The sequence below is a fragment of the Podarcis pityusensis genome, assembly GCF_964106645.2.
Source record: "Podarcis pityusensis genome assembly, chromosome: 14".
Taxonomy (NCBI): domain Eukaryota; kingdom Metazoa; phylum Chordata; class Lepidosauria; order Squamata; family Lacertidae; genus Podarcis; species Podarcis pityusensis.
In genome coordinates, this window is record NC_138039.1 from 5,875,512 (window position 1) to 5,889,076 (window position 13,565).

General features: G+C 49.4%; 1 protein-coding gene across 7 annotated transcripts in view; it reads left to right on the top strand.

Annotated features, from left to right (window-relative positions):
• The window catches only part of MPRIP (myosin phosphatase Rho interacting protein), a 155,985-nt gene that overhangs the window by 16,007 nt on the left and 126,413 nt on the right, over positions 1-13,565 (top strand). For 6 of the 7 annotated variants that reach the window (XM_080980897.1, XM_080980896.1, XM_080980899.1 and 3 more), the window contains exons 2-3: positions 11,021-11,098; positions 13,126-13,191. In XM_080980897.1, coding sequence (XP_080837023.1) covers positions 11,021-11,098; positions 13,126-13,191 — 144 coding nt within the window. Of the gene's footprint in view, positions 1-5,517; positions 5,715-11,020; positions 11,099-13,125; positions 13,192-13,565 lie in introns of those variants that run through there. The other variant, XM_080980898.1, reaches the window with a different exon arrangement.

Here is a 13,565-nt window from a genome sequence, read left to right on the forward strand (position 1 = left end):
TGTTTCCCTCCCCTTATGGTTTTGGTCTATGGTCTACTATTAAAATGAGGCTTCATTTTAAATTGTATTTTAACCCATATTTTAAATAGTTTCTTTTCCCCTCCCCTATTATGTTTTTACTGTGATTTTACTGGTGTTAGCCGCCCTGAGTCTGGCTCTGGCCAGGGAGGGCGGGGTATAAATAAAAATTCATTATTATTATTATTATTATTGCAGCATTTTTCACTTCTGGTCTGGTTCTGACTTCAGGCCTGGTCTTAGCTGCTCTTTCCAAGCTCACAACTCTCTCCAAACACCTTCCCATGACCCGGTTCCTGACACCCTTTTATATCTGGGTGCAGAATTCTAGGATCATAATTCTAGGCGAATAACGGTTATGCTCCCAGTTTCGTTTTAGATAAATATTTCCTGAAAAGAAGCCCTGGGTGACTGTCCTCACTCGCTCAAATTCTTCAGCTGGTGGCCAGTGGAAAAATCCAGCTGTGTTTGGGTAATTATTAGGATTAAACAGGGCAAAGACTTTCTGCAAAATGTCAAGCGAGCTTCTGCCGTAACCCTGTTCCACCAGGCCTACGCAGGCAGCCCAGAATACATCTTTCCACAATGCTTAATTGATGTAACTTTTCTGTATGGTTTTATGCAGTGCTGTTTTTCCAGGAAAAAAGAGGTCCCGGAACTCACCATGAAATTCTCCCTTGTCCTCTTAGAATGGCAACGGCGCTTGCCGGAGAGTTGCCAGAGCTGAGTTCTGGCTGGGGAAAAAATAAAGCCCTGGTTTTCTGCAGATTGTATAAAATGATGTGTGTTCTGGAGAAGGTGGAAAGCTGGAAGATTTGGGACACACAGAAGAAAGTCCCTCTTCCTGCAGTGCAGCGTTAAACTGTGGAACTCGCTGCCCCATGGCCGTCAACCTGGGCGGCTTTAAAAGAGGATTAGGCCAATTCATGGAGGGCTGTCCATGGCTACAGTCGAAGGCAGCGATGCTTCTGAATGGCAGATGCAGGAACCATAGGAGGAGAGAGGGCTCTTGGGTTCAAATCCTGCTTGGCGGCTTCCAAAGAGGCATCTGGTTGGCCACTGTGAGAACAAGGATGTGGCCCCCTTCTGTTCAGGACCCCCTTGTCCGTGGAAGTGGAAGGAACCCCGGGATACTCTGGAACACACTTAGAAACCCTCTTGAGTCTAAGGCCTCTCCTCCCACTCTTCTGCTCCTTCTTTGCCCCCCAGCCAGGAATTTTTCCTGGTGAGTAATGTGAACTTCTGCAGCATGTTTTGACGGGTCAGCCGCGCAGCTCCCGGCGAATTCCTCCTCCTCCTAAAAAACATTTTCTCATGATACCCTTGTTTCCTAATCCCTTTGGCATCGCGGTTAGGGACTGCGCCAGGTGTTGTTTTTTAAATTTTGGCTGCGTTTCGGGAAGGCAGCGAGACGGGGCTTAAATTGGATCAAGCCTCCGTCGGGAGGGATTCTGAGCGGGACGGGATGATGGAGTCCCAGAGTTTTCTGCTTCGTGATGAGCTGTTTATAAATAAGCGCTGACGTTTGGGTCATCTGTCAGGATGGTGGCACAGTTCCTGCAGGGGCTGACATTACCTCCCTGGCACGTCTGACAAGCCAGGCCTGTGAAATGTCGCTCGCCTAGGGTGAACCGGGAATGGCCTCCAAGTGAGCATAGAGACGTTTTCTTGGGGTAAACTAACCATGGGGTTTCTCTCTTTCCGTAAACAACTTAAAATGCCATTCATGGGTGGACGGACTCCTAAGACCTTTGGAGGCAAAATCACCAGTCTGGTGGCACCTTTTAAAAGTCAGGATTTTTGTGTGGCATAACCTTTTGAACATGTATAGCAGACTTGTACAAAGTTTGGGGCCATTATTGTCTCTTCCAGCGGGCCAGAGGCAGCTCCTTAAGGTCTTTCTGGCGGTGGGAGAGGAGAGATATTCCTTTCCTTAGCTACCTGATCTTTTTAGCTAGAGGTGCTAAGAACTGAACCCGCGGTTTTCTGCATCCGAAGCAGGGCTGGGTGATACCTGGTTTCCAACTTTGCGATACATCGTCAGCTAAACATCGCGATAGACCAATATATCCCAATGTCTGAAATAAGGATGGAGCTATTCTGGGATAAAATAATAATAATAATAATAATTTATTATTTATACCCCGCCCATCTGGCTGGGCCTCCCCAGCCACTCTGGGCGGCTTCCAAAAAAATATTAATATACCGTAATGCATCAAACATTAAAAGCTTCCCTAAACAGGGCTGCCTTCAGATGTCTTCTAAAAGTCTGGTAGTTGTTCTTCTCTTTGACATCTGGTGGAAGAGCATTCCACAGGGTGGGTGCCACCACCGAGAAGGCCCTCTGCCTGGTTCCCTGTAACTTGGCTTCTCGCAGGGAGGGAACCACCAGAAGGCCCTCAGAGCTGGACCTCAGTGTCCGGGCAGAACGATGGGGGTGGAGACGCTCCTTCAGGTATACTGGGCTGAGGCCGTTTAGGGCTTTAAAGGTCAGCACCAACACTTTGAATTGTGCTCGGAAATGTACTAGGAGCCATTGTAGGTCTTTCAAGACCGGTGTTATATGGTCTCGGCGGCCGCTCCCAGTCACCAGTCTAGCTACCGCGTTCTAGAAACAAAGTGTTTCTAGTTTTCAACACCAATCTAGGTTATTTCTTCCTTCCATGCTTTACTGAGACCTAGCCAGATACCTAACTATGAGCCAGTGTTGTATAGTTTAGGAGTTAGCAGGACTTGAGCCTTGTGGGCTCAAACTAAGTTTTCTTTTGTCCACTGATGGGATTTAGAAGCCAAATGGTGGCTCAGGAAGTGGAGCCAGTTACCTGCTGCCTTGCATGAGCAAAGACTGGGGTAAACGGCATATAAAAGGTAAAGGACCCCTGACAGTTAAGTCCAGTCGCAGACGACTCTGGGGTTGCGGTGCTCATCTCGCTTTATTGGCTGAGGGAGCCGGCGTACAGCTTCCGGGTCATGTGGCCAGCATGACTAAGCCGCTTCTGGCAAAACCAGAGCAGTGCACGGAAACACCGTTTACCTTCCGGCGAGAGCGGTATCTATTTATCTATTTGTACTTTTGATGTGCTTTCAAACTGCTAGGTTGGCAGGAGCTGGGACCGAACAACGGGAGCTCACCCCGTCGTGGGGATTCGAACCGCCGACCTTCCGATCGGCAAGTCCAAGGCTCAGTGGTTTAGACCACAGCACCACCCGTGTCCCATATGCATATGCAGGTGTACAAATCTACACCTGAGTTGCTTTGGGTGGCGGCTTCCGTCAGCCTTATTGGGGAACCAAATTGGGCCAATCATGCTCTCTCGGCCCAGCCTTCCTCACAGGGTCGTCGTGAAGATAAAGGAGGTGAGGGAGCCCCTTTCTAGCTCCTTGAGAGTTGTGATGGGGCACACATGTGAGGAATAAGCATTGTTTGCTTGTTTGGGTATCACCGCCAATGTGCAATAGGCTTTCTCACTATACAAGGAGACAGGTCTCTGCCCCAAGGATCCTTCAGTCTAAAAATAGACCCCCGAAAAGGAAAAGGAAGTGAATGCAAGGTTAAACCAGGGAAGGATAATGCACGTTCCTAAATAATAAGAGAGCAAATGATGAGGTTAAATTGTCCCCTTCTTCCTTGGCAGGGAGATGGCGGAGAGTCTCAGGTTTCACTGATTCCTTGGGTGGATGTGACCCATTTCTCGTAGATGCCTGGGATGTGTCAGGGCAGCTCTCTGACAGCCTCATGTAAACCCGACAGCCGGCTTCCTGCCCTGCCTGTTTCCTATCGTAACTGTTCCAGCCGGCTTTGAGGAGGCCAGACCCAAACAGCCAAGAGGAGTGAAGCTGCAGGAATGCGCAGAGCGGCAGGGAGTGGAGTTTCGTTAGTTGCTGGCTCAAAAACTCCAACTTGTGCTGCTGTTTGCATAGGCCTCTTGCTGCAGCAACCCTTCCTTCTAATAGCGAACTCAGGGAGTGGGCGCCAACAGCAGTGTTTGAAATTAGCCAGGCGCCAGGAGCATTTTGCACCTGGATTTCAACCATTTGTGACCAGGTGAAGTTGCCAGGGTGGCTCCTGACATCTCTCTCCACCATCTGGAGGTGCATGCCTGGGGATCCGTGGATCTGGACTGTTTTCACACACTAGTACCCTGTCCTGTAGAATTCTATCAGTTATGTTTTATCTGCAAAATCAGAACGAATTTCAGGAAACAAATTACTTTTTCTGTGCAGTCTAGGCAAGAGAAGTTAACAATGTTATACCACAGTACCTTGGAAGTAGAACGCCTTGCGAGTTGAACGTTTTGGCTCTCGAAAGCCGAAAACCCGGAAGTGAGTGATCTGGTATGCAAATGTTCTTTGGAACCCGAACGTCCGACGCGGGTTCCTATTGGTTGCAGGAGCTTCCTGCAGCCAATTGGAGCCACTCCTTGGTTTCTGAACGTTTTGGAAGTCGGAGGGACTTCCGGAACATATTCCGTTTGACTTCCGAGGTACGACTGTAGTGAATGATTGCCCTTATCTTCACTTTCCCCATCCCAGTTCCCTGCTCACAGTTGTGAAGAATGTTCTTATGTTATGAATGGTCCGTGTCACCATTAAGAAAAAGAGATCGGAATAGGCCCATATACACGTGGACTGTCCGTGGATCAAGTAACTTTTCGTTTTTAAGTTCTCAAGAGTTCTTCACTTAGCTCAATAACTAGCCAGGTGTTTAAATCAATCACAATCAGTCCATCATTTGAAAAATAAGACTTTAGAGTCATCTTGCCCCCAAAATGGCAGCTGGACGTTCTGTTTTGGTGACTGCACCCTGGTTTACGGAGCCATTTGGCCCCTAGCTTATATATCGGGGATGCGGGTGGCGTTGTGGGTCTAGGACTTGCCAGTCAGAAGGTCGGCGGTTCGAATCCCCACAACGCGGTGAGCTCCCGTTGCTCTGTCCCTGCTCCTGCCAACCTAGCAGTTCGAAAGCACGTCAAAGTGCAAGTAGATAAATAGGTACCGCTCCGTCGGGAAGGTAAACGGCGTTTCCGTGCGCTGCTCTGGTTTGCCAGAAGCGGCTTAGTCATGCTGGCCACATGACCCAGAAGCTGTACGCCGGCTCCCTCTACCAATAAAGCGAGATGAGCACCGCAACCCCAGAGTCGTCCCTGACTGGACCTAATGGTCAGGGGTCCCTTTACCTTTATATACCTGAGTTTCTAACCCTGCTTGGGAATTAACCCATGTGGTTTGGCGAGGGATGTTTTCCTAGCGTCACAGAATTGTAGAGTTGGCGGAGGAACCAGAAGGGCCATGCAGGAATCTTTCGCCCAAAGTGGAGCTTGAGGCCAAGAGTCTCGCGTTGCACCGACGGAGGAGCTGCCTGGTGTCGTTTTTGCAAAGGAGCTGAAGGATGTAGCCTCCTCTGAGCAGGCACGGAGGGAGTGACAGGTGCGTAAGTGTGCAGAGTTCAGGAGAGGGCGAGGCCGCTTTGAGCCACAGAGGAGGGAGATTGCAAGCAGGAGGGTGTGTGTGCATGGGGGAGTGGATCCCTGGGTGTGGATCCCAGGAGCCTCGCGGAGGAAGAAGGTGCATCATCAGCCGAGAGGGAAAGGAGAGAGGGCAGAGGATCCAAAGGAACTTGGAAGCGGAGAGCCATGAACCGAGGAAAAAGTGCCCGTGCCAGGAAGGCGTTTGAGGAGTTGGGAGCAGAAGGCAAGGTCCGTCTGAGCCTCGCAGGCCTGCCTGGGCAGGGGATGGGACGCCGGGGCTTAAATGGTTAACCTAGAGAGGTGTGGTTCAGTAATGTCTGGGGTGAAAGTTTTAGCCAGCATGGGTACATGGCCAGAAGCAAAGAGGGATCGGTTTGAGGGAGAGCCTTCATTAATTCCCATGCCCTCCTCGCTTTGGAGGGACTGCGCTGAGGAATAATAAATCATACGATGTTGGTCAGGGGGTTTCCGGGGTGCTTTGATCGTTTGCTGTGATCCAGTCTGACTCTGCACCCGTGTGTTGTTCTGCAATCTGGATTCCTTTCCGTAGGCCTGTTCGGAGTTGTTCCCTGTTGTTTTCTTGAAATCAGTACAGTTCGTTAGAGGGAAACATAGCTTTGGAACCAGGAGGCAAATTGCAGCCAGGGATCGGTTTAAAGCTGTAGCTGCAAGTTTTAGTTAGGTGGTAGGTTCACTCTACCCAAAGTGGCTTAATGGATTAGGAAGGTTTGTTGTTGTGAACTGTCCTGAGATCTACAAATGAAGGGCGCTATACAAATGTTAATATTATTAATAACAAAATAATAATCATAAATGAGTAATTAATAATAAATAGGTCCTCAGTCAGTTGGGCAGAGCTCAGTTGGTAGAGCATGAGATAATTGATCTTAGGGTTGTGAGTTCAAGCCCCATGTTGGGCAAAATAGATTCCTGCATTGCAGAGGGTTGGACTAGATGGATCCCTTCCAACTCTACAATTCTGTGACTTAAAAAAAATACGATATGTTCCTTTAGCAGGAGGGGAGGGTGCCTTTTTCAAAATGTTGTGGCGAGTTTTCTTCTCCCCCTTATTTCCTCCAGAGCGTCTCGTTTTATCATCAATTCGTATGTCTGTTCAGGTTTATTTGACTTGATTCTCCTGTTTCTCTTTTCTGCAAATCTGTTCTGATTAACCAGAGCTGCCTGCCGTCTGATCAAAGAGACTTGCGACTTCTAACTGCAGTTCTCAATTATTTTAATCAATCAAAACTCGTGTGGCCTACAAGTTTTCTTTAATTTGAAGATAGCCATGGGACCTGTGAGCACAACTGACTATCCTCTGGTTTTAGGACTGCAGTATTCTGAACTGTGTGTTTTCTTTGCATCAGAGTTAGTACCTTGGTGCTGAGGTTCAGGGGCCTGGGCTTGGGGAGAGGAGGGACTTGGGTTCGAATGTGAACCCAGCTGCTTTATGTGGGTGGCTTTTATCTTTCAGCCCCACTTCCCTGAAGGGAAAGAATAGGACGGAGTAGGCAACCTAAGGCCCATGGGCCACAGGCGACCCACAGGGGTCGTTTAACCGGCCCACGAGCCGCCCCCAGTCCCGGTGCGCTGCGCTAAACTGGCGCAGTGCAGGGACTTGCTTCTGCAGTGCCAGAAATCACGTCTGCGCATGCTCAGACACCAAAAATCACATCTGCGCAGATGCAGGCGCAGAAAATCGCGGCCGCGCACCCGCGATCCGGCCCAAGGAGGGATCTCCGCTGGAGTGAACTAGCCCAGGCGAGGTAAACCTTGCCGACCCCTGGAATAGGGTGACCCCCCCCCCACCCCACCCTATACCACCCCCCAGATTTTTTGTGAGGGCAGGATAAATATGGGGAAGATGAAGTTAAAAGCTTAAACTGGATTTTTAGCTTACATGGGTTTGAACCCTGCGACTTTGCACAGCAGACCAAACAATCCTGCAAATACCTTCACCCCGATTTGTACGCTTCTGTTTTCCTTCTGCCAGCCGTGAGGAGGGGCAGTTTGCTACGAAAGGAGGGGGATCGCTCTGGGCCCTTTATCCTTGGCTCTCTTCTCTTGGAGATTTCCCCCCAGGCCTTGCCCCATCCCCTTTCCCGCAATGCCCCTCACAGTGCATGAGGCCTAGCAACTTGCTTTCTTATAACACAATTGCTTGGGACTCTGGATGTTGCACACTCCTGCTGTTTGATGGCAACATTCTGGAAGCACAGTTCCTGTTAGACTGTAAAATAAATTAAATGTTGTGGAGTGAAGAGCTGCGGAACCAGATCTGCCTTGCAAATCTGAAGGAGAATTGCGAGTGAGAGGCAAAATATTTTTTTCTGCCAGTTGGTAGTGAATGACAGTTGCGTATTTGTATGTGTGTTGTGTGTGTGGACTCCCTTGGGATGTGGTGGGCTCTCCTTCCTTGGGAGGTTTTGAAGCAGAGATTGGATGGCCTTCTGTCATGAATGCTTCAGTCCAGTATATCTGAAGGAGCGTCTCCACTCCCATCGTTCTGCCCGGACACTGAGGTCCAGCTCCGAGGGCCTTCTGGTGGTTCCCTCACCGCGAGAATTGAGGTTACAGGGAACCAGGCAGAGGGCCTTCTTGGTGGTGGCACCCGCCCTGTGGAACGCCCTCCCATCAGATGTCAAGGAAATAAACAACTATCAGACTTTTAGAAGACATCTGAAGGCAGCCCTGTTTAGGGAAGCTTTTAATGTTTGATGGACTATTGTATTTTAATATTTTGTTGGAAGCCACCCAAGTGGTTGTGGAAACCCAGTCAGACGGGCAGGGTATAAATAAATTATTATTATTATTATTACTACTACTACTATTATTATTATATGAGATCCCTGCATGGCAGGGGGTTGGATGGATGACCCTCGAGGTCCCTTGTGATCTTGTGGTGTGAATGTGGCCTAGTGGTGAGGAACCTCTGATCCGTGGGCTGAATGTGGCCCTCCAGGACCCTCTGCCTGGCCCTCTCCAGGCCACACCTGCTTCTTGGCCGCACGCTCCTCACATATTTTTGCCATGCTGGACTGTGTCCTCGAACTTCTGATACTGCCTCTTCCTCACCTGGGTGGAGGTCAGAGGGGAAAGTTTGTGCGTGTGTGTGTGCACAAATGAGTCAACTGTACAAAGGTAGAATTTGCATTCATGGCTCCAACCACTCCTGCTGCTGTCATGTGCTTCCTGGAAGGAAATGTGTCCCTGGCACTGAAAAGGGTTCCTCATCCATGCGCATTTAAGGCCGATTCGCACATGCTTGCTCCATCCGTGTGTGTTTGGTGTACAGAGTGGGGCTTTGCAATCCCAGGGCCACAGGCAGATCTCTCCCTTCCCTTCACATCTCCTCAAGACACACCGGTCGTTCAATTTAGTCAGTCCACACATTCATTTAAGACAGGGGTGCCCAAGCTTTTTTCAAAGAGGGCCAGATTTGATGAAGTGAACATGTGTGAGGGCCGACCAAAGACCAAAGTTATTGAGCTTTTTTTAGGATTTTACCATAGGACATATATTGTCATGGGGATTAAATCAACCAGCAGGCCGGATTAGGCCCCCCCAAAACAGACTTTGGACATGCCTGATTTAAGAAATGCAGCGATGTCTGTGGATGTGTGAATCGGGCCCGGAGTGTGTTGGATCAGGGGAAAGGCAGGAACCAAGATGAGCATTGTATATTTCGAAAGAAAGATGGAGCAGGTTTTATTTACCAACATTTCTTTCAAGGCCCTCTTATGGCTGTCAAATGTGGCTTTACCCTATTTCCCACAAGTGAGACCCGCAACAAAATGTTGCAGCGTGGAGGATTTCTTTGCAAGGTGCCAGCCAGCCATGCTCTTTCAGGAGACTCCATTTCATTTGTGCGCTCCCATTTTCAGCACCGCCTCCCAGCAGTCGTTTTGGGTGTTCACTGAGCTTGAGCAATCCTTATCAGACTGTTTTTTGGAGGGAGGGCTCCCCCTTACATTTCCCTCCCCTGTCACAATATTTTTTTTGCCTTTTTTGGGGAAACTTCAGTGTTTCCTATCAGCCCTCAGCCAACCATGTGATGCTAGGAGAGTTAAGAAATATGTTTTTAAAATTGCCCGTGATTTTCTTGTTTTATACATTTAGGATGCAAACACTTTCTCCATGTATCTATATATGGAGAGACAGATTGTGTGCGTGTGCATTTTTTAAATGTTGTGAAATCTTCTACTTGCACAGCAGGTATGTTGAGGTGTTGCTAAATCCTCTCTGAAGTTCATGTTTGCTTTTAATAAATAAATAAAAATCCAGATTTTATTTTGATGGTTCACAGTTCCGAAAAGAGAGTATCCTGGTTATTTTTCTTCTTGGTTTCAGATTTCCAAATCTTAAAGACTGCAAGCGTTTATGACGTCTTCCTTGAGTTTCTGGTTTCTGTTTATTAATGTGGAATTATTTTAGGCTTCCTTTGCAGGCTCACTTTAGTATGGGGAGGAAAATTGCGTGCCATGGGGATTGTTGAAAGGGAAAAGGAGAGTGAACTTAGCTCTTGTACCTCGAGAACATAAGAACATAAAAAGAGGCTTCTGAATCAGGCCATCTAGTCCAGTATCCTGTTCTCACAGTGGCCAAGGGGAAACCTACAATCAGGATTTGAACACAAGAGCAACTCTCCTGTGGTTTCCAGCAACTGATATCCGGGAGAATTCCTCCCTCTGGCCACAGACACAGAGCATAGCCATGGATGGCCGTCTCCGCCATGAATTTGTCCAATCCTCTTTCAAAGCCATCTGAGTTAGTGGCCATCACTTCTTCCAGTGGCAGGGAGTTCCATAGTTTAGCTCTGCCCTGGGCGAAGGAGGACTTTATTGTACCTGTTCTGCATCTTCCAGTATTCAGCTTCATTAGACGTCCACAAGTTCTAGCGCAGTGTTTCCCAAACTTGGGTCCCCTGTTCTTTTCGACTACAATTTCCATCATCCCTGACCACTGGTCTTGCTCTCTAGGGATGATGGGAGTTGTAGTCCAGAAACAGCTGGAGACCAAAATTTGGGAAGCGCCGTAGACTGAACAATCTACACACTTCCTCTTGGCCATCTGTAATTTTATAAACTCCTCTCATTTTTCTAGACTAACTCCTTTTCTCTAAACTAACAAGTCCCAAATGTTGCGGCCTTTCCTCATGGGAGAGTCGTTCCACCCTCTCGATCATTTTGGTGTCACGTTATCTGAACCTTTTCCCAACTTTACAGTATCCCTTCTGGGGTGAGGCGACCAGAACCCCACATGGTATTCCAAAGGAGGCCCCACCTGATATCCCTTTAATGGGAGATTCCGCCAGCCATTGAACTTGGGGCCCTCTGCATGCAAATCCCATGCCCTGGCAATGAGCGATGGACCATATATAGAGTTTTGCGGTGGTTTCTTCTGTCCTGCAAATAGCCAGGGCTCTGTGCCAGCTGTCATTTGCGTCACTGAGTACAATGCCCCCCCAGTTGTACCTTTCTTAGAAAACAAACAAGGCTGATTATTTATTGTTGTTGTTTCCACTTCTTTTCCAGGCCAAGCCCATTTATGGTGGATGGCTTTTGCTGGCGCCAGAAGGCACTGATTTTGACAATCCCGTGCACCGCTCTCGGGTAAGGATGGGGGTCCCTCTGCTGAGTCGGGGGGGGCGTTTAAGGATAGTCACAGCCCAGGTGGCCTGGTGCCGGGTGAACTGAGTGCTGCAGGAGTGAAGGAGAAGCGTAGGATAGGACCTTAGCCACATAATTCAGTTCTCCCCTAGCAAAAGCAAAACCCACAGCCCCCAAGTTTCTAGTCCTTATGACTGCTCAGTTGTTTGAAAAACAAGAAATCTCAGAGGTAGCGGAATAAGATTTCCAGGAGTCACGGGCCACAATGTCAGGGTAGCGAAAACTGGAATATATTATGCAAAATGAGGAGGGAGGAGAGTATGCAAATCTGCTCGGTTTTGCCTAAATTAAACAGGGAATGTGGTGCAGTTTTGCTTGGGTGCAGAGTTATAGTGGCTTAAAGGTAAAGGGACCCCTGACAATTGGGTCCAGTCGTGGACGACTCTGGAGTTGCACGCTCATCTCGCTCTATAGGCCGAGGGAGCCGGTGTTTGTCTGCAGACAGCTTCCGGGTCATGTGGCCAGCATGACTAAGCCACTTCTGGCGAACCAGAGCAGCGCACGGAAACGCCGTTTACCTTCCCACTGGAGTGGTACCTATTTATCTACTTGCCCTTTGAGGTGCTTTCGAACTGCTAGGTTGGCAGGAGCTGGGACTGAGCAATGGGCGCTCACCCCGTCACGGGGATTCGAACTGCCAATCTTCTGACCGGCAAGCCCTAGACTCTGTGGTTTAACCCACAGCGCCACCCGCGTCCCTTAGGTGCGGTTAAAAAGAAAAGGGAAAAATTAAGAGCATTGACAACTTCCCTGTCTTGCATTTCCCAACAAAAGTCTTGGTTGTCCCTCACTTCCTCTGAGTTTTCAGAGCTGTCAGGGATGGCAAGGACCCTAGGTGGGAGGAATTCAAGCTGCCCTCTCGCCTGCGCAGGGAAGTGAACAGGGAGTGGGTGGCGAATCAGTCTCTTTCTTCGCACAAGGATTGGGAGACACTTAAGAAGCGGCGAAAGAGATTCTCACTGCATTTTGAGTGTTTGCAGAGTGCACCAGAGGTCTCGGGGAAGGACCAGGTCAGCGATCGCCACAAATAGCGGCTGACTCCTCCGGCCGACCCACATTTGTGAATCTGTGGGTGGAGGGCAGAGTGCCTCTCCTCCAAGCATCACTTCCCTCTCTGCTGGTAACCTAGACATCTGGATTAAGCCCTGACTAAGCCGGCATGAGCCTTTCTCTTTGCTCCTGGCTTCTAAGGCTATATCCGCACCACACATTTAAAGCAGTATGATGCCACTTTAAACAGTGATCATTCCCCCCTCCCCAAGAATCTGGTAGTTTGTGAAGGCTGCTGAAAGTTGACCCTCGTTCCCCTCGCTGCGCTACAGTTCCCAGAGGGGTTATCAGCTAGACTGGTCACCAGCTAGACTGGTGGCCGGGGGTGGCTGTCGAGACCACATAACACCGGTCTTGAAAGACCTACATTGGCTCCCAGTACGTTTCCGAGCACAATTCAAAGTTTTGGTGCTGACCTTGAAAGCCCTAAACGGCCTCGGTCCAGCATACTTGAAGGAGCGTCTCCGTTCCCATCGTTCTGCCCGGACGCTGAGGTCCAGCGCCGAGGGCCTTCTGCTGGTTCCCTCATTGTGAGAAGCAAAGCTACAGGGAACCTGGCAGAGGGCCTTCTCAGTAGTGGCACCCACCCCGTGGAACGCCCTCCCATCAGATGTCAAGGAGACAAACAACTACCTGACATTTAGAAGACATCTGAAGGCAGCCCTGTTCAGGGAATTTTTTAATGTGTGACATTTTGATGTATGTTTTGATCTTTGTTGGAAGCCTCCCAGAGTGGCTGGGGAAACCCTGCCAGATGGGCAGGGTACAAATAAATTATTATTATTACTATTTATTATTATTATCCTCTCTTCCTGTGGAACTCTGGGAATTGTGGCTCTGCGAGGGGAAGAGGGCAGGTATCCCTCTCAGTCCAAAGTTTCATGTGTTCCCTTGTCACACCTCCTTTTCCTCTCTCCTAGAAATGGCAGCGCCGGTTCTTCATCCTCTACGAGCACGGCCTCCTGCGTTACGCCCTGGACGAGATGGTGAGTGGCTGGTGTCCTTGGCGGGTAAAGTGAAAGCTGCCATGTTCTTGTGCCTCTCCTCCTTTAGTGCGTTTGCTGTGGGCCGGCACCCCGAGAGACTTAGGGAAGCGAATTTGAGTTGGCCGCAGGTGTTGCCGTTTTCCGTACAGCCATGGTGCGTTCTGGGTTGCGCGTGCTCCCAATTCTCCTTCGCTGAGGTGCCGCGCTTGGGATATGGGCAGGCCTCCCTGGCCGTCCTGCACTTTGTGAGCTGGATCCGTCCCCCCCCCCACTTGCTTCTTCCTTAACTGTTGTGGCCGGCTGTTCAGAGGAGAGCCTCTTGACTCTGGGCTCTGGGTGACACCTTCATATCCCAATGTGGCTTGACAGGTCTC